The 17,863-nt window shown below is 53.2% G+C and overlaps 6 protein-coding genes across 6 annotated transcripts; 4 read left to right on the top strand and 2 right to left on the bottom strand.

Annotated features, from left to right (window-relative positions):
- Nucleotides 1–168: 168 nt before the first annotated feature.
- On the bottom strand, nucleotides 169–1,189 carry A1O3_02508 (uncharacterized protein; the record flags this gene model as incomplete). Its single annotated transcript, XM_007732648.1, has 3 exons — nucleotides 169–923; nucleotides 1,010–1,064; nucleotides 1,145–1,189. The coding sequence occupies 3 exons, from the start codon at nucleotides 1,187–1,189 to the stop codon at nucleotides 169–171; spliced, it is 855 nt and encodes a 284-aa protein (XP_007730838.1).
- Nucleotides 1,190–2,062: 873 nt separating this feature from the next.
- Nucleotides 2,063–3,683, bottom strand: A1O3_02507 (uncharacterized protein; the record flags this gene model as incomplete). The annotated part of the gene is made up of 4 exons (XM_007732647.1): nucleotides 2,063–2,264; nucleotides 2,341–3,220; nucleotides 3,271–3,414; nucleotides 3,479–3,683. The coding sequence occupies 4 exons, from the start codon at nucleotides 3,681–3,683 to the stop codon at nucleotides 2,063–2,065; spliced, it is 1,431 nt and encodes a 476-aa protein (XP_007730837.1).
- Nucleotides 3,684–4,648: 965 nt separating this feature from the next.
- Nucleotides 4,649–8,732, top strand: A1O3_02506 (uncharacterized protein; the record flags this gene model as incomplete). Its single annotated transcript, XM_007732646.1, has 5 exons — nucleotides 4,649–5,199; nucleotides 5,258–5,390; nucleotides 5,434–7,003; nucleotides 7,051–7,247; nucleotides 7,293–8,732. The coding sequence occupies 5 exons, from the start codon at nucleotides 4,649–4,651 to the stop codon at nucleotides 8,730–8,732; spliced, it is 3,891 nt and encodes a 1,296-aa protein (XP_007730836.1).
- A 2,535-nt stretch (nucleotides 8,733–11,267) lies between these two features.
- A1O3_02505 (uncharacterized protein) lies at nucleotides 11,268–11,648 on the top strand (the record flags this gene model as incomplete). The annotated part of the gene is made up of 1 exon (XM_007732645.1): nucleotides 11,268–11,648. The coding sequence occupies one exon, from the start codon at nucleotides 11,268–11,270 to the stop codon at nucleotides 11,646–11,648; it is 381 nt and encodes a 126-aa protein (XP_007730835.1).
- A 1,456-nt stretch (nucleotides 11,649–13,104) lies between these two features.
- Nucleotides 13,105–14,115, top strand: A1O3_02504 (branched-chain amino acid aminotransferase; the record flags this gene model as incomplete). Its single annotated transcript, XM_007732644.1, has 2 exons — nucleotides 13,105–13,203; nucleotides 13,258–14,115. The coding sequence occupies 2 exons, from the start codon at nucleotides 13,105–13,107 to the stop codon at nucleotides 14,113–14,115; spliced, it is 957 nt and encodes a 318-aa protein (XP_007730834.1).
- A 797-nt stretch (nucleotides 14,116–14,912) lies between these two features.
- A1O3_02503 (uncharacterized protein) lies at nucleotides 14,913–16,800 on the top strand (the record flags this gene model as incomplete). Its single annotated transcript, XM_007732643.1, has 5 exons — nucleotides 14,913–15,113; nucleotides 15,181–15,540; nucleotides 15,667–15,828; nucleotides 15,896–16,352; nucleotides 16,544–16,800. The coding sequence occupies 5 exons, from the start codon at nucleotides 14,913–14,915 to the stop codon at nucleotides 16,798–16,800; spliced, it is 1,437 nt and encodes a 478-aa protein (XP_007730833.1).
- Between the last annotated feature and the right edge of the window lie 1,063 nt (nucleotides 16,801–17,863).

Raw genomic sequence — 17,863 nt, 5'->3', positions numbered from 1 at the left:
ACACAGTTTTCGTGACTGTCTCGCCCTCAATAGACCCAACCGTGAGCCCTGTTGATAATATTGATACATGAATTCATTGACCTGGTCGGTGTCGACGCCACCGGTGCCGCCCCGCCGTTGTTATCAGCATTCCAAGCCAGTCCTTAGAACATCATCATCTTCTTGTCCCTAGTCGTCCTTGGCCGGACTGCCGTGACTGAAGAACAAGATCTTGATCGCAATGGCCAGGCCGGCCTGCAACAGCACCACGGCAAGCAAGAGCACCTGGCTGGCCTTCTTCTCGGTGGCGGTGATGACAGGGTACAGGTTCTTGACCAGAAAAAACACACTGACCGCGTATCCCAGGCCGACCAGGGCATAGTTGAGACCGCTCAGAGGCGACCAGGAAACCAGAGCGACGGCGATCCAGAATAGATTGCTATAACCGTAGAGGGCCCAGCACTCGACCAGCTCCAGCGATTGTGCGCCAAACCACCGCAACGCCGCCCACAGCCCGAGCGGCACGAACAAGGTGTAGCCATAAATCAAGCCGGCAGCGCCGCTCAACAGTCTGAAGTCATACTCGAAATGTTTCTTGCCCTCGCTCGCGAGCTTGTGGCTGATGGTGCCGGTGAGAAACAAGATCACGACCACGGTGGTCGCAATCCAGAAGGGCCCGTACAGGTCCGGGTTGCCGTCCATGGTGTCGAGGAAGGGCGGCGTGTTGGGCAGAAAGGGCAGGATCGCCGTGCGGCATCGGTGTAGCACCGTCGACGTATCCACATCGAAGAACTGCGCGTAGAACCCCAGCGACCAGAGCATGTGTTTCGGCGGCACTGCAGAGGGGTCGTTCGGCAGCGTCGCCGGGTTCGTGGCGCTGTTGGAGAGGAACGCGGTCGACGAGGAGTCGGGCTGGATCTTGCGGCTCGAATTGGTGTCGAAGTCTGGTGCGTGTATCGGGCCATGTTAGTATTGGGGGCTTGGTAGTCTCAACTGGGACGGAGACCTGAGGGATGCTGCGAGAGCTTACTGGATGAGTGGAATTCGAGGTCGTCGTCTTGGAGGTCAGTATGGCCGAGGTCGCCCTGAGTCACAGACGTGGTTGTCAGTTCACCATCGGGTAGACAGAATGTGTGTTTTTCTGAGACGGAGCGAGGGCACGCACTTCGGTGTCCACGTCCACGACGACGTCGTATCCTCTGTTCGCCATCTTGCGGGAGACTCAGGTGGCTCGGGTTGGGGTGGCAGGGCTGTGTCGGTGTCGGTGTCGTTTTGGTGCAGAAGGAGGAGGGAAACTCGACCAGAGGTGCGCATTGGAAACACGTTGCCTGTCGGTGCATTTGACGTGCCCAGGAAGCTGTGAAGCGCGGCGAAAATCATTTGTAATTACAGCATAGATTCTGCACTGAATGGCTGCGCAATTTCTAATGACAGGCTTGATGATCTTTGTCCTGTATTTGAGGTACATGCATGCTGGTACCCTTTGTGCCTGTGGTATCATGGAAAAGACAAGAACTGTCTTTACACCAGCCAAGGCCTACAGTTCTAGAAGAGACAACAGATGATGCTAGTTTTGTGCGATTCACCATATTCTATCTTCGATTGTCGAGTCCAGCTCGACCTAACTTATCGGTCACATTTGGTACAGCTGTACTCCTCAGGGGTGCTGTAGTTTCCACCTTTCTCTTCTTCATGATGATTCAACAGCTGATCTTGGACACTAAGCTTGAGGATCATCATCCACAATGCGGCACCATAGTCAGCTCTACCAGACGGCCGGGGGTCCATCTAAGCGAGGCCTCAACAACTGGGCCCCTCGATGTTGAGAGAAGAAAACAGAATTCCAAATTGAGGACTGTTCACCCGAGATAGGCAGGCCGACCACACTGAGCGGATTCCAATCCCAGATATGTGTTATCGTAACAGTGCTGTCGGTTAAGTACTGACTCTGCAAAGAGTCACCCTATTTGGTAACCTAGTCAACACGGTTTAACATCGCGCCCGACCTCCTGTGCTGCTCATACCGACAAGTCATACATACTGTGGCCTGGAGGCCGAATTGATTCTCCCAGAATCCCACGACTTACGTCGGGAGACTGTCATCGTATGCTGGCTCGGCGCAGTCAAACCGGAAGAGGATGTGCGACCCTTGTTGGGTCGTCCTGAGAGGCTGCTCAGGGACGATGACCTCGCTGTCATGCGCAGGATCATCACACAGGGCCAAGGTTTGTCCCACGGTGGCTTCTCTGCTGTCTTTGACGTAAAACTGGCATATGTCGTGGTCCCTGTGGACGCTCATCGACCGCTGATATCGGGCAAGGATGTTTTGACCAAGCTGTCGGGTCCTAGCTACTGTCCTACCGCGTTCTCGAAAAGAGCTGGGAGGCGGACGAAAACAAGGTCCAGAAGAATTTATCCTGCCCACTCTTTCTGGACCAGACTGACATGGCGGCCACCAACAATGCGACAGTTAACGACAAGATCGGTCGTTGGTGCCGCAAGAGCAGTCTTGCAGTCTTCTTCATGGATTCATCCCTGCGTAGTTGGGAAATCTGCTTCTGGCAGAGAGACTCGGCTTCCTCGAGACTGTGGGGCCGACTGATTTGACGTGATGTCTTGAGGACACTGTATCGAGACAGTCGCCACCAGATAAACCCATCGAGCCTTTCTGGTGGCAGCCTCCGGAACAACGCCAGGGTATCCAGAACCAAGGCGTCGATGTCCAGAGTTTGCGGTAGCTTGGATATCATGAAGGTCAGTATGTCAGACTGATCCGCAGGCATCTCAAGCAACTCCGAGCGCCGTGATATCGTGATTGCCGCAAATAGATAGATGCTCATGACTGGCTCATGGGCGAGCAGAAAATCGTACAGCCGCGCTATATCAGCATAATTCTGAATGTCGTGAGCGAATAAGGAGTGAGTTGCTGACAAGGCGAAGCTATTCTCGGCCTCCGAGATGTGTTCGGCCAGTTCGGGATCGGCGGCTTTCACGATTGCCGAGACAAGCTCAAAGTGCTTTCTTGCCGGCGAGATGGTGGGCAGCATGTAGTCGCGAAGCCGAAGCAGTGAGATTCGTGGGACGGCGTCCACAGCTCGTGTGTGCCCAAGAACAAGGAGCAGAACTTGTACAACATCGTGATAGCTTTGGAAGTAGGAGAGCATGGGATGTCTTCTCAATGTTGACACAATGAGGTCAGAAAGCTGCCGCTTTTTCGTCTCGAGCGACTGCTCGGATTCGTCTGGTTGCATTTAGACCAATGATACCAGCGCTGAGGGACGGAAGGAAAACCTTTAGGGTAGTATACGAAAGCACGATCAACGTCGAGTCGGACCTGGTCCTCGTCCGTATGCTGGGGAAGCTCCCGCCAGGATCGGTTGGTGTCTTGTCGCGCTGGTCCTTCGTCTTCAGAGCTGTAACCCAGTAGAATCGGCCCTGCCCAGTTTATCAATCAGTCAGGTATCACCAGCGAATCAACGAGAGAGGAACAGAGGCATACAAGCTTGTCGGCGCAGGTCATCGGTCAGAAGACCACCGGTTGAGGTTGCTAGCCTGGCCAGGGTCTCAAAGTCACGTCGCTCACAGGCCTCTTGAATGGCCTTGCCCTTTTCCTGGCCTTCCCCTGGAGTCCGCTCACTGCTCTCGCTCAAACCGGGAACCGGCTTCTCGTTGCACGTAGAGCCCATACCGGCGGCCTCGTGCATCGTGATGTCGTGGGATAAGTCAGCGTGCCGGGGCCATGGGCACTCGAATCAAGATGGCTTCCGAGGAGGACAGGCGCCGAGCGAGGTTGCGGACGCTCGCCGCCCTTTGAGTCGGGATTGAAATAGACCCAGAGAAGACAATGGCCGGGGACCGCAGCTGTCAATGGCCGCCTGGGGATGATTTTGATGCGGGCGAGCCAAGGTGACAGGTAACACGAGCGGGTGCGTCGTGTCGGTGTCAACTTGTCAACTTTGTTCGCCGCAGAGATACATCAGGATCAGGCCGGCTTCGGTGGAGCAGAAGATACGAGAGGCCGCCTGTTACTGTGGCCTGGAGGAAAGGGTTCGGTCGACGGCTGTGGCAGAGGACAGAGGACGGAGGATGGAGGACGAGGGCGAGGGCGGTGGTGATGGCGAGGGGAGAATTGCCCTGTTCGGTCGATCATCGATCAATCATCAAACGTCGGCCGCCTCAGACCTCAGATGCAACATGGCAACAATGCACAGTCCTTCTTCTCTTCTGTGCACCTGCACCTCCTCAACGCACACACATGTCACCCGCTGCCTGCGAGTCTCGCCTCTGTTCCATCTCTTTCCTATCTAATAATCTATCCATGCCTTGAGAAGCTGCGCAGGGGTGTTGGATCTATGGCGCTGCGATTGGGCTAACTGACCTGCCCTGCCCCTCGTCGTTGACCGACACCCTGAACTTGCTGCATTGTCGACGGCCTGCAATTTCGTGCGCCTTGTTGGCAAAAGAGCTATTGAAGACATCGTGGAATGCGCTGTCGGAGGGTCGTCTCAGGCACCGCGTCGTGGCATCATCGCGTCGGCACACAAAAAGCAGGCAGTATCCTGCGGCGCCCTGCTCTTCTCTCACCTCGCCATTCGCACCGAGTCAATTGCCCAAGCCATTCGTGCAGGCTGGCCAATCAGGGCTTCAACACTTGGCCTAGTTCTGTGTCATGGCAAGTGTGTGTGGTTCTGCGAGCGACGCAGGCTCCCCAAGTTGTGCTCGTCGACGACAAGATGATGCTGACAGGCGCGTCGGTGTACTGTCGAGGACCCTCAACTCCAGCTCCAGTATCAGATGGGTCCTTCCCGCCAGGATTCGCTCCCCCGCAAAGAACGATGTCGTCTTTGTAGGTTCGACCTTCGTCCAACTCCACGAATTCCTGGATACCGGACAGCTGGTCAATACAACAGCCAAGCTGGACTTTGGGACGCAGATTGCAGACGCAAAAGTCATCTCGGCGGATCTGAAGGTCGTCCCGATTGTCGACGCGATCTTAAAGCAAGAGCGAGACCAGGAACGGTACACCATCCGTGGGCAGCCCGTCAGCCCGACCCAGCCGCCACAGATACTGGTCTTGGCTACTGTGGACAACGAGTTGATCTATGTCTATGCGAAGGAAGACATTGCCGCCAATGTCAAACTGGTCTTTGCAAAGCGACCGTTGCTGAGAGGAGCCGGCCTGCCTCGGAGCCAGTGTCGATATCTGGCCGTTGACTACGAGTGAGTACTATGCGTCTCAACAGCGACAGCGGTGACTGTGGCTGACTGAGAGGTCCAGGTCCCGTGCGCTCGCGGTTGCTTCGCCGTCCGGCTACTTTGGAGTCTTCAAGCTGCGGCCTGTTGACGATGTCAAGACTGAGATTGATCGCTGGGATCCTCTGAGCCACGGATCCTTCCGGCCTTCCGAAGAGGTACGTTCTGCCGGCTGATTACCTACTCTTCTAACAAATGCAGCAACGCTTCATCCAAGTGGATGGCGACATTGTCATGCTTGATTTCCTACGAAGCCCCGATTCCGATCCCACCAAAGTGTTGCTACTCGTGCTGGTCCATTCCGCGGATGAATCCAACACTACCCTTCAATACTTGTACAAATGGGATACGCGTTCCCCTCTCCAGACCATCAAGCCCATGTCTTGCAGCGGCCGCCGGCTCAAAGAAGACCAGCTACCTCTGATGTTGATTCCCTCGACACGGCCCTATTCTTTCCTAGTGGTCCTAGAAACGGGGATTAGCTACTACGAGGACGTCCACTCGTCCGAGTCCAAACGCATCAATTGCCAGTTCGTGGGCAAAGCAGCAGGGCCTCTCGAATGGGTTCAGTGGGCCAAACCGAGACGTCACAACGAATATCTCGAGAAACGTGATGACCTGGTCATTGTTCGAGAGGACGGACTGCTTCAGTATTTCCAGATCGAAAAGGCCTCGAGTACAAAATTTAACATGAACAACACCATCGGCCATCTCGGTTTCGACGTCGACACCGCTTTCTGCATGCTGGCCGGCCCCCCTGAGAAGGGTGGTGATATCATCATAGCAGGGGGCAGCATGACAGACGGAGGTGTCTTCCATGTTTCTGCTCGAGGGTCTCCGCAGCGAACACAAGTCATTGAGAACATCGCTCCTCTGAGGGACATGGTCCTCGCGTCGCCGCCCCTGGGCAATTCCCATGGATTCGAGTCGCGAGAAGCCTCTAGTCGACTTTACACTTGTAGCATCCGAGGCGATGGCCCCGGTGAGCTGTCGGAAATCCGATACGGCCTGGAAGCGCAGATCGGGTGGATGATGGACTATCCGGACGCCGCCTTTCTCGACCAGATATGGTCTCTTGAGATCGCGGAGCGCAGCGAACTGCTCCTGCTGGGGTCACATACAACACACACGACGATGGTTTCATTTGATCTCGAAACCCAAGACATCTCCTTCACGGATGCTGAAAGTCACCCCGGCATTGACTTTGACAAACCGACACTCGCTGCGGCTGTCGTTGGGAACGGTACGATTGTGCAAGTGACCCCTGCTGGCGTTAACGTCGTGCCAACGGCCACGGTGACTCCTCCAGCCTTAAAACCTAATCGCGTCAAGGCCGATCTACAGGTCGCAGCATTCCTCAACGATAATACCATCGTCGCTACAGCAGGCAAGGGCCCGTCGGGTTTCGAGATCGGATTGACGTCCATTGTGACCTTGGGTGAAGGGGCCGCCCGGTTGACTCCTGCACCTCGCACAAGCTTAGCGGAGACCCCTACCAGCATATGTTACTTAAATCTCAAGGATGCTCGACTGCTTCTGGTGGGAACGGCCGCTTCTCGACTCATCGTCTACACCATCAGACCCGACCAAACTCTGCAACTCTCATTCCAAAGTCAGGTCAGGGACATTCATGCGCAGGTGGAGAACTCAGCAATCACCTCGATGGCTGCACTCTGCCTTGACGACCAAGCCGGGGCACTCCTTCTTTGCGGACTACGCCACGGCGTTTTGCTCTGTTTGGAGCTATCGCTTGAGGGCACTCGGTCGCTAAGTAAGTACAACCGGCCCACGTGGGTTCTCCCACTGACCAAGGCGTAGGTGTCAGATGTGATGACTTTTACCGTCTCGGATCAACTCCAGTCCAACTCTTCGCAGAAAATATAACTGCCAACCATCGGGCAGCCTCATCTGCACTGGTGCTATGCCATACCGATATGCGACGTGTGACACTTCATCCGAGTCTCGCCGCAGTGGACTACACCGTCTCTGGTCTTTGGATCACAGACCGAACTGACGTGAGTGTCCCAATCTTGTTGCCGAAATTGTTCTGACGTTTTCAGCCTTCCGCAGAGCCACTGATAAATGCATTTCATCGCGTCCCAAGGCTGGCAACCCCTGTTTCAGATCCCGGGGGTTTGCTGGTTTGTGCCACGGACGACGTGCTCTTATTCTGCTCTCTCGTCACGCAAGAGCAAGGAGTTGTCAGAAAGGTCGCTGTTGACGGCGATCCACAGCGCGTGCAGTTCTCAGAGTATTTGAACAAATTTGTGGTTGCTTTCGAAAGAGTATATCACGTCCACAGAGACGATCTCGACCCGAAGAGCCCTGATGGGGTCGGGAAAGGTCCTATCTCACCACGAAAAATGCAGCAAATCGGCTTGCAACTGATCGATCCTGTCTGGAAGGATCCGAAAGCCAGTGGTACCTCGGTGATTGTCGCAGAGGACACGAATGAGAGGGTCAATGCTCTCATCAATTGGGCACCGACGGATGGGGCGAATCATTACGAATGGGTTGTACTCGCCCTCGAACATAAGATTCCGGGACTGCCCCAGCGCAGCGGTCGGGTCGTCTGTGTTAATGCTAAAAGCCTCAGCAAAGGTTCCTTCGAGAACATCCAGAAAATCGCGTTCCGAAGTCCGGACAAACCCGTCACCGCCATCTGCGCCTACAAAATGTCCTCACTTTTGATTGCCGCGGGAAGGGAAATCCACGTCCACAACCTCGACTTCGCAACGCGCAAATGGAAGACGTTGTCGAAACACGCATTGCCATCCCCGGCCAAGGCCATATCTTGTCAAGGCTCATTCATTTTCGTTGCAACATCACAACATTCGCTGTTCGTTCTTGTGGAACAGGATGGTAAACTGAGCCAACACCAATCAGACACTGAGGCCCGGTGCGCTGTGGACGTGATCGGCTTCCGCGGTGACTCCGCGGTGTTCTCAGCGTGGAGCGATAGCGGGACAGACTTGATGGCGTTCGGCGGCTTCAACAAGGTCAACAAGGACCCCTTCCCTCTATTCCACGCCAGCTTGCCGCTCATGATCAACCACATCTGCCTGGACCCACAGTCGCATTTGAAGATCACGGCACGGTGTCGGTTTTATGGCAGTGCGAGTGACGGTACGCTTTTCCACTTCAGTCTGCTTAAAGCCCGCGAGTGGAAGCTGCTGCATTTCCTGGAACAAATGAGCTATATGGAACGCAAGACGGTCAAGCCCGTGCCCATCAAGAAGAAAGGCACTGAAGGTGAGGACGTTGTCATCAACCCTACCCCTACCAAGCTCAAGGACATGCACATTCGTGGCGATCGACTGCTCATGATGATCGAGCCCGGGCCCTACAATTTGCGAAGCCTATTGAAAGAATCCGAGCGGGCAGAAACTTTCCATGCTCTAGTTAAAGAGGTGTTGGGAGAGACGGAGCACCCAGTCGAGGCCGCAACGGTGTGGATGAGGAGGCTGCTGAGACATCCTCCTCGATCTCGATCCGGATGACTCTCGCTGGGACGAATGAGATAGATGCGGACTGGCTGCAGTGTGAGATTAGTGAGAGCCAATGTCACGAGTACCCAAGAAGCACAACCATCTACCGGGATCTACAAAGGTTCCTGCAGAGCTCCCTTGCCCCTTATATTCTTTGACTATAGGTGCTATGGTCTCGCTTACTAGTGTACGGATACTCTATACCACCACCGGCCACGAATCCCCCCACCAGAGAACACCATTATCTACACCATCACTATCCACAACGGAAGGGACTTCTACGATCTTAAAAGAATACTAGTAGCAGCTATAGTCCTAGCTCTTCTTAGACGAATCCTAATCCTTCTATATTACTATCCCTAGTAGTTAATCGAAGGACACTAAGGACCTACTATATAGGCGAGCTTTAATACTATTACTAATGAGGCCTAGCGTAATTACTCTCTCAGGTACGAATACTCTTCCGTATACTCTACCGTATACTCTTCCGTATACTCTTCCGTATACTCTTCCGTATACTCTTCCGTATAGGAGCGTCTCCGCTAGATATATCATATTTCCCTTCCCACGCCTTCGCTCTATCGCTGAAGCGTATCCTTTGCAGCCGGGAAGACGGCTCATGTCAAACGAGGCACCATGAGCCCTAATCCACCACTGGATTATCTTCCGTCAATGTCCAAGGCGTGCAGCAGATGTCGCGCGCGAAAAGTCAAAGTCAGTCTCCCCATGAATCTGCCTCCCTCACCACAAGCTGGCTGAAATGGAATTATAGTGCGACCTGAAACTACCCCAATGTTCAGCATGTATCAAACAAAACGAGCCGTGCAATATGGAGGAATGTGTATCGTATTCATACTCCGTGGTATCCAAGCTTCAGCAACGCATCTCCTTCCTTCAGGCCAGGCTCGACAGCGCCTCTGCCAACACCGGCACTGATGGGGTGGATCAGAGGACCAGTATGATGTTGCCAGCCATCACTTCATCTGGTAACTGCGACTAACGAGCACTGCCAGACGTGCAGAAGGAAGCAGAGGAGGTCGGCATTCTCGCCATTGGGGGCTCTAAACAGCATTCGGAGAATAAGTACGGTGAGTATCCTCAAAGCCACCAAGGATGCGGCCGACTCTTCCCCCTGCCAATCGTGGGTGATATGAAGACGTGACTAACATTGTTCCATATCTGGGATTTCAGTCGGAAGTGCTGCTGGGTCGATATTTGTTCGAATCTTTCTCAAGCAACTGAATCTAAATCCCGTGATTCCCACACGCAGTCATGGAGGTGGCTTGGATCAGGTTTTCATTGAACAGACAGCTGGCCTGCCTACATCATCGACTGCCAACTTTTTGTTCCGGACCTTTATTGCTCGAGTGCATGTGTGGTGGCCATTTCTCCCCTTGGCCAGCGTCCGAAGGACTTTTCAAGAGATCTATCGGGACCCCCATCTGTGCACCGACTACGACAAATTTCTGGTCTTCGTTGTCCTTGCTTTAGCATCGGACTGTAGCATGGAGAGAGAAGAGTACCGGAAAATGCTCGACCTGAACACGCCACTAGCTTATTTCCAAACCAGCCTCAGATTCTTTGCCCAGCTGTCAAACCACTCACGAGACCTGTCGGGCCTTCATGCCGTACTGCTGCTCACTCTGTGGATGCTCAACTCTGCTATAAGTGCCCATACTAACGACCTGTGGCAGTTCAGCCGTTATGCCATGTCCCTTGCGATAGAGATGGGCTTGCATCGACACAACAGTGACTGGGCATTTAGTACCGATGAATTGGAATCACGGAATAGGACCTGGTGGTCTGTGTACAACTTGGAAAGGTACATGGGCTCGATCCCAATCCGAAATCGTGGAAAAACCTTCTGCTAATACTTGGCCACCAACAGGCAGATTGCTCTGTTCACCGGGCGGGTATTGTCAATTCGCGAACATGCCATATACGCTCAATTACCATCCAGCCGTGGCCTTGACCAGCTTAGCGGGCCCGAAGCTAGAGCCGCTCCTGTATTCTCCTCGCATAACGTTGTGCCATTCAATTTCCTCATACGCCTTCGGCGGATTGGTGGCCGTGTCCTTGAATCCATCTATATCGCCCGAGGACCTGACGGAAAGTGTCGGGATTACTCCTTTCCGCAGATTGGTGCCATGTCGGACAACATACATGGGGATCTGGACGGCTGGAAGCGTCAACTGGACGAAGCAGGACTGAAGCCTTCTCGCGAATACTCGGAGCTCGAAATTGAGTATTGCATTCTGCTCTTACTCTTGTACAGGCCATCGCCCACATTCATGATCCCATCAAGCGAGATGTTGGTTATTTGCTCCAGAGCCTGCACGAGTGCACTGAATCAATGGCAAAAAATCGCTTCTGATCATGGCATTTCAGCTGTATGCCGGTCTTTTCGACAGCTGCACACCATCCTCCTGGTGGGACTTGCAGCGCTCTACTGCGATTGGTAAGGCCCTAAACCTTTCAGTTGAAGCTCCTGACCAACCCGTGTGATCTCTTAGGCGATTCGACCGAATGCGTCCAGAACCTTCCCACATGACTTCAGATACTCGCTTCCGGCATGAACGAGACACCGCCGCCGCTCTTGACCTGATGAGCCGGGGAGCGGACTACATCAAGGGCGATAATCTCTCTCGATACGTTGATTTATTCAAAGTCGTGCGAGACCAGGTTTATAGCTCTTCTGCTCGACAGGGCTCCGAGCCGACCAACATCAATCCATTGCCCCCTTCAGGAGACAACATGGATACCATCCCCGAGACCACTGTTGACAATGAAGAGCTGTTCCCGTTCCTCGACGGCCAAGACTTCGATAGCTATATTAATCAGGTGACAGGATATTTCGCCGACAGCGCCACTGAAATGGACCATGTTCTCACTGCTTGGTATGGCTCAATCTTGAGTGAGACCCAGTAGCCTCTTCCATCCTCATCTCCGGGTTGAAGAAGACCATTGAGTGCCATTTCCATGAAAAGGAATCAAAGGGACTGCTTGATAGCCACACATCTCCAATGCCTCAACCGATCTCTCAAAATCAGATCAGCACGGAGCGATGCTGCCGGTGAAAAGAAAGCTACCCAACAACGAATGGCTGGAGACGACACTTGGTATTTCCACGGAAGCATCGCCAAGAATCAGTCCGATCACGACATGTGGAAGTCCGGACTTCGGGAGGGTGTCATAGGGAATGATGTCTGACCACATTGCCGGTGGACTGGGCTTTCGAGGCACCGTGTTACTCCATCAGGACAGGGTCAAGCACCAGATTTCCCATGACTATGGTAAGGTTGAAAGACCGTGACCGCATTTGGAATCCATCCAAAAAAGAACGGTATTTCACTCAGGTTCAGCAGTTGCCTGAGCTGGACGGGGTTCAGGGACGAAAAAGTCCTGTTGCATGATGCACCTCGAAACTAAGGCAATTAAACTTTTCTGCTTAAGCCTGTATGTATACCTCCGCACTAGGAGTTCTTCGTCCGGCAATTTGCTGCTTTTCCCAGGTCGACGATATTGCATTCGCCCAGCGGACACGTTCTGGCACTCCCCGAAGATCTAGACGGACGCACGAGAGCCTTGCCTTGGCCAGACGCAGATACTGTACACTATATACCCCAGTTTTGGGGAATGCCACGTTCCTGTCAAGAAGTCACGTCCCCGGCACGGTTATGCTGCAGCACCCACCTCTCGGACGGTGATGGAGCTCCGTCTGTTTCGAAGCACCCTGCGCGCTGGAGGTCTCTGATATCGCTAAGTTACATGGCTTTCATTGGGTGCAGCTGTATCAACGTCTGCACATGTAATATTAAGCTTTGCGAATAAGTTGACAGAGAGGAGACCAAACTTAGATAGGGACTCGATTGGGGGGGTAGCAAGGGGCCCTAAGTCGAAGTGGGTTCTATTTCTGCGGTTCGGTGGTGACCGAGGATCCACGATGAGTATCCATCCTACTTTGAGCACTTACCCGCCAGCAGCGAATTCTTGTCGACGGAGATGGACGAGATTGACGAGATTCAAGAAGGAAAGATCGTCTATGAAAAACACAAGATCCCGCCGTTGCTATTCGGGGAGGACCGAGCCCAGCGAAGGTGTAGTTTCCAAGTTCTTTGTAATCGCCAGAACTTCTTTTACTGTGTGTTCTTCTCGACCTTGGTTTGGATTACCTTTCATCAGAAACTGAAGAGGAACCGAAAGTCGATTGATATTTCCACCCATCAATCCTTTTGTCTTCTGTCATCACAAATGGCCCCAGCTCAGATCAACGGAACTGGTGGGACGCATGCCACCACTTATAATCCCAAAAATGCAAACATCAAAGTGCGAGTCAGCGCCACGTATTTTTCTGGTGCGATAAGTTGACCTCCTACAGATTGGCATGCGAGATGGTGTGACGGGGAAATTCAGACTCGTCCCTCGAAATGAGGCTGTGGTCTCGGTGTTCGACTCGAATTTCCTAGTTGGCGACGGGATCTGGGTATGAGATCTGGCCCATGCCTCAGAAGTACTCGTGCTAACCGGTTGGCGGTAGGAAGGCATCCGAGCGAACAAAGGCCGCGTCCAATTTGCCCGCGATCATATTAATCGCTTGTTCCAGAGTGCGAAAGCTATGTATATGGACTTGGGATTGACCAAAAGAGACCTCCTGGAGCTCTTGCACGTGACGCTTGATGCGAACGGCATGAATGATGAAGCTGCAGTTCACATTCGCCTCGTGGTGAGCCGAGGTCTCAAGTCGACTCCGTATCAAAACCCCAGCGTGAATGTCGGTCTGCCTCTTATCACCATCATTCCGGAGGTGAAGGCAGTTGCTGTCGACATGAAATCGCGTGGACTGAGATTGGCCACCACCTGGGTACGTCGAGGGCCGCCCGACGTCAAGGACGAACAGTGGAATCATATCTCCAAAGCGACCGACATCCAGGCCTGCATCAGCGCAAACGTCATGGGCGTAGACGAGGCGCTCATGCTTGATCAGCGCGGGTTTGTGAAGACGTGCAATTCCGTCAATTTTTTCATTGTTCGAGGGACAGAGGTCTGGGCGCCGACGAAGGATAACCAGATGCAGGGCATCACTCGTCAGAAAACCATCGATGTCTGTAAGGCCAACGGCATCACGGTGCGCGAATTGGATTTTTCATTGACCGAAGTCTATGGAGCCGACGAAGCATTCTGCACCGGCACCTTTCCCAGCCAGATCCATGTTGTCGAGGTAGACGGCCGGCGGATAGGGAACGGCAAGCGAGGGCCTGTTACACAGAGAATCCAAGAACTCTACCAAGAGCTCGTTGCTCGCGATGTGTCGAGAACCCGCGAGGAGATAGCCGCCGAGGTCGAAGCAGAACGGGACCTGAGTTTCTTGCGTCGCCTGAATGGCAGCGTCCTTTAGACTTTGCGGTGCCCTGGCGGTCGTTTGAGCGCACTTATTCTACCATTTCACCCAGATTCCGCACAGGACTGCTGCTTCTATTCCCGTCTCTAAGTCGTATTAAAGGTCGCCTGTTCCCAACATGGTCTGACACCTGGATACTTCCAGCAAAGGAAGACATAGGAAGCCGGCAGGGCGGTGGAGGAGCCTTTGCATTCACCGTGATCACCGGACACCAGATAACCGTTGAAGAGGAATTCTGGATGGTTGCCATCTTCTGGTGTTGTACAAAGTCGTGGATGGAGTCTATAATTGAGTGCAGCAGCATCCAAGATGCTCGTCACAGCACTCTTTCCCTGGGAAAGGAATGTGCCATAGTACTGTGAAACTGAGGTATTCCTAGCCTTGTCCTTTTCACCATAAGGCTGGTTTAGGCTGGTTTAGGCTATACTATATAATATAGCATGCGCCCCCCCTGGCAACCCCTCACCCTTTAATGGATAACATGGAACATTTCAACCTTCATTTGACAGGTCCAGGTGTACCTGGCGACTGAAATCACCAGCACCAGGTCCGAAGTCAGGCCTCTTTGTGCAAGACTGCGTTTTGCAGCACGCAATTCAAGGTGGGCTCTCGGACAGATACGAGGAATCCTTGGCATCTTCTCGGTGGTGGCCGAATCTCCCGCCCGCAGCTTCGGGAAGAGTTTACAAGCTACGAAGCTGCGGATGCTGAGACACTCATTATATATCTGGGTCCAGCTCGAAACATGGCAAGAGTTGGGACGTGCTGGGTAGCCTTGCACCGAGCCATTCACCATGTACGACCAACAAGACATTGCCGCGAAAGAACACCCAGCCGTGGAGCCTCGCGACTTGCATCAGACAGCCTCTCTCGGGGATGACGAAAATGGCGCGACCCATCTCAGTGCGAAGCAGAATCAACGACTGTTGCTGAAGACCGACTTGGTGGTCACGCCGCTCATTGTTCTGTCCATGACTTTGGCGTTTCTTGACAAGGTGAGCAGCGAATCTTGGCCGCGACAGTGTGTCACACGGGTGGAATGGTCGTTGACGAAAAAAACAGAACGGGCTTGCGTATGCCGCCGTTTACGGTCTGCGAGAAGACAATCACCTTGTCGGCCAGGACTACAGCTGGGTCAGCAGTGTGTTCTACTTTGGCTATCTCGCCATGGAGTTCCCCAACCTATGGCTGATCACCAGATTGCCCATTGGGAAATACATCGGTGGTTGCCTCTGCCTTTGGGGCATCGCCCTCTGTCTCATGGCAGTATGCCACAACTTCGGAGGACTGGCTACCATCAGGTTCTTCCTCGGCGTGTTTGAAGCCGCGCTACTGCCCTGTATGTTGATTGTCAATTCCATGTGGTATTGCCGGGCGGAACAACCGATCCGCACGGCGTTCTGGTACAACACCTTCGCGGGCGTCTTTGGAGGTATTCTCTCCTATGCCATTGGACGAATCAATGGCTCTCTAGCCACATGGAAGGCAAGTCATCCGTCCTAGAGCCATACTGCGTCATCTTCTTTCGCTGACGAGTGGACGCAACAGTATATTTTCCTGATTTACGGATCAATCACCATCGGGGCCGGAATCCTGGTTTTCTTCGCCCTGCCCGACTCGCCCAAAAAGGCTTGGTTTTTCAATGCCGAAGAGAGGAAGTTGGTGGTGGTCAGGCTGGCTGAAAACCAAACTGGCGTCGAATCACGCAAGGTCAGTATTGCGCCCTGACTGACATATCCTGGAAGAAACCATTGTTGCTGACTTGGGTTCGATCCAGAAATTCCGCACCGCCCACATCATCGAGGCGCTGAAAGATCCCAAATACTGGCTGATTATTGCTTGCTCATTCGGTTACGCCATCACCAACGCCGGCATCACCAACTTCAACCCTCTGATCATCTCGGGCTACGGCTTCAGCAAGTCCAAGACGGTCCTGATGGCAACGCCGCAAGCCGCCGTGGCCATGGTCAGCCAAGCCATTCTGACCGCCATAACTTTTTTCATCCCCAACCTCCGATGTGTCTGCTGGATCATTTCTTCTCTGATCGGCCTCGCTGGTGCTGTCATGGTCCACGTGCTCGACGTCGAGACGCAACGAGATGCATCACTCGCCGGAGTCTACATCATGGGCTTTTACAATGTCCCTTGGGTCTTCATGTTGAGTCTGCAGTCTTCCAACACCGGAGGTGCAACCAAGAAGAGTTTCATCGGCATCTCGGTGGCAATCATATATGGTAGGTGCCCCTTCTGTACGAGCAACGGGCGATTGGCCGAAGCTTCTGGTGGTGGTTTTTTTTTTTCTTCATTTTTTTTCCCCTTCCTTTTTTTTGGGGGTTTCTTTTTCTCTCCCCAATCGTCGAGCAAATGGACCCCTACAGAAAGACCATTGGGAATCGCATAGAGCTAATTCTTTTCCCCTTCGCAGCCGTCGGCAATATTGTCGGTCCACAATTCTATCTGTCAAGCCAGTCCCCTCACTATCCTCTTGGGATTGGATCGTTGATGTTCGGTTTCGCCTTGATGGCCTTCAGCGGCATCTTCTATCTTGTCGCTTGTCTCGTGGAGAACAAGCGGAGAGATCATCGTTACGGGCCCGTTTTAGATAACGTCGCTCGTGGTATGGAGGCCGACCTGCGTGACGAAACGGATGGGCAGAACCACAACTTTCGGTATACGTTCTGATTATGTCTGAGGGCCCGAATCACAACTTTCGGTATACGTTCTGATTCCGTCTGAGGGCTAAGGCCCGAATCTAACGTAGTCTCAAATGCTGAGGGAGCGTCTGCACACCTTCGAGTCGGACACCCAACGATAGCCATAGCCCACGACACTAGGGAGGGATGAGGGAAAACCCGACCCCGAACCCGATAGCCTCTCTAGAAAGACGTTATACGTTGTTCCAATGTTGTGTTTGACGCACAATAGACTTGCTAGTGCATATTATATTGCCTGGCACTGCTTGAGCCTCACACCCCCCTCGTGCGATGCCGGGATCATCTATTCATCGGGAAACATTTGGATCCAGGGATGCCGTGCTCAACCCTCCAAGTACGGGAGATTCAAAGGTCCAGCCCAATTCAGAAAACATAGCCTGGGTTTGTTTGGTCCTCAGCACCGCCAGAGACTTGCCTCCCAAATCGATTGCGAGAAAGCGAAATATCTCTGGTGGATTTGGAGTAGAGTGCGAAAGATCTCTGGTGAATTTGGAGCAGTGTGGTTCATCTCACCATTCGGAAATGAGACAAGGTGCCGAGAGGCTGGAGATTGTTTGTTGTTGTTGGGGGACTCGCAAGAACGAGCCATCAGGGCCGACAGACACACGTCAGAAAGTCTATCGGACCACGGGCGACGCCGTTGACGTCTGATCGAGGAAGTCATAAGTCATGCGCTTCAGTAGACCTACTTCGCTGATACCATGTGCCAATTATTCTCGTTCTGTTGGTGATACCATGTGCCAATTCTCGTCCTGTTGGCAGGAGTGTGTGTCGCAGAAGGGAAGGGATTCAAGCGAGGAACTTACATACTCCGGGATCACAAAGATCTCGTTCATAAACAGTGATACCAGTATGCTGATGTTGAGCTCCAACAAGTGAAAGTCTCGTCTGGTGTTGAGCTCCCACAAGTGAAAGGCTCGTTTGTTTTCGTTTAATCCTTAGACGCAATGCCCAAACTCGTCACCATGAGCGCCTAAGCCTTTCCCGTGATGATTGTAAAGAAAGAGTCGCAGGGGGGTCGCATGCTATAT

Source organism: Capronia epimyces, assembly GCF_000585565.1.
Source record: "Capronia epimyces CBS 606.96 chromosome Unknown aczIQ-supercont1.2, whole genome shotgun sequence".
In the NCBI taxonomy this organism is placed as follows: domain Eukaryota; kingdom Fungi; phylum Ascomycota; class Eurotiomycetes; order Chaetothyriales; family Herpotrichiellaceae; genus Capronia; species Capronia epimyces.
The sequence above is the reverse complement of the archived record's forward strand: the minus strand, read 5'-3'. Positions and strand labels throughout refer to the sequence as shown.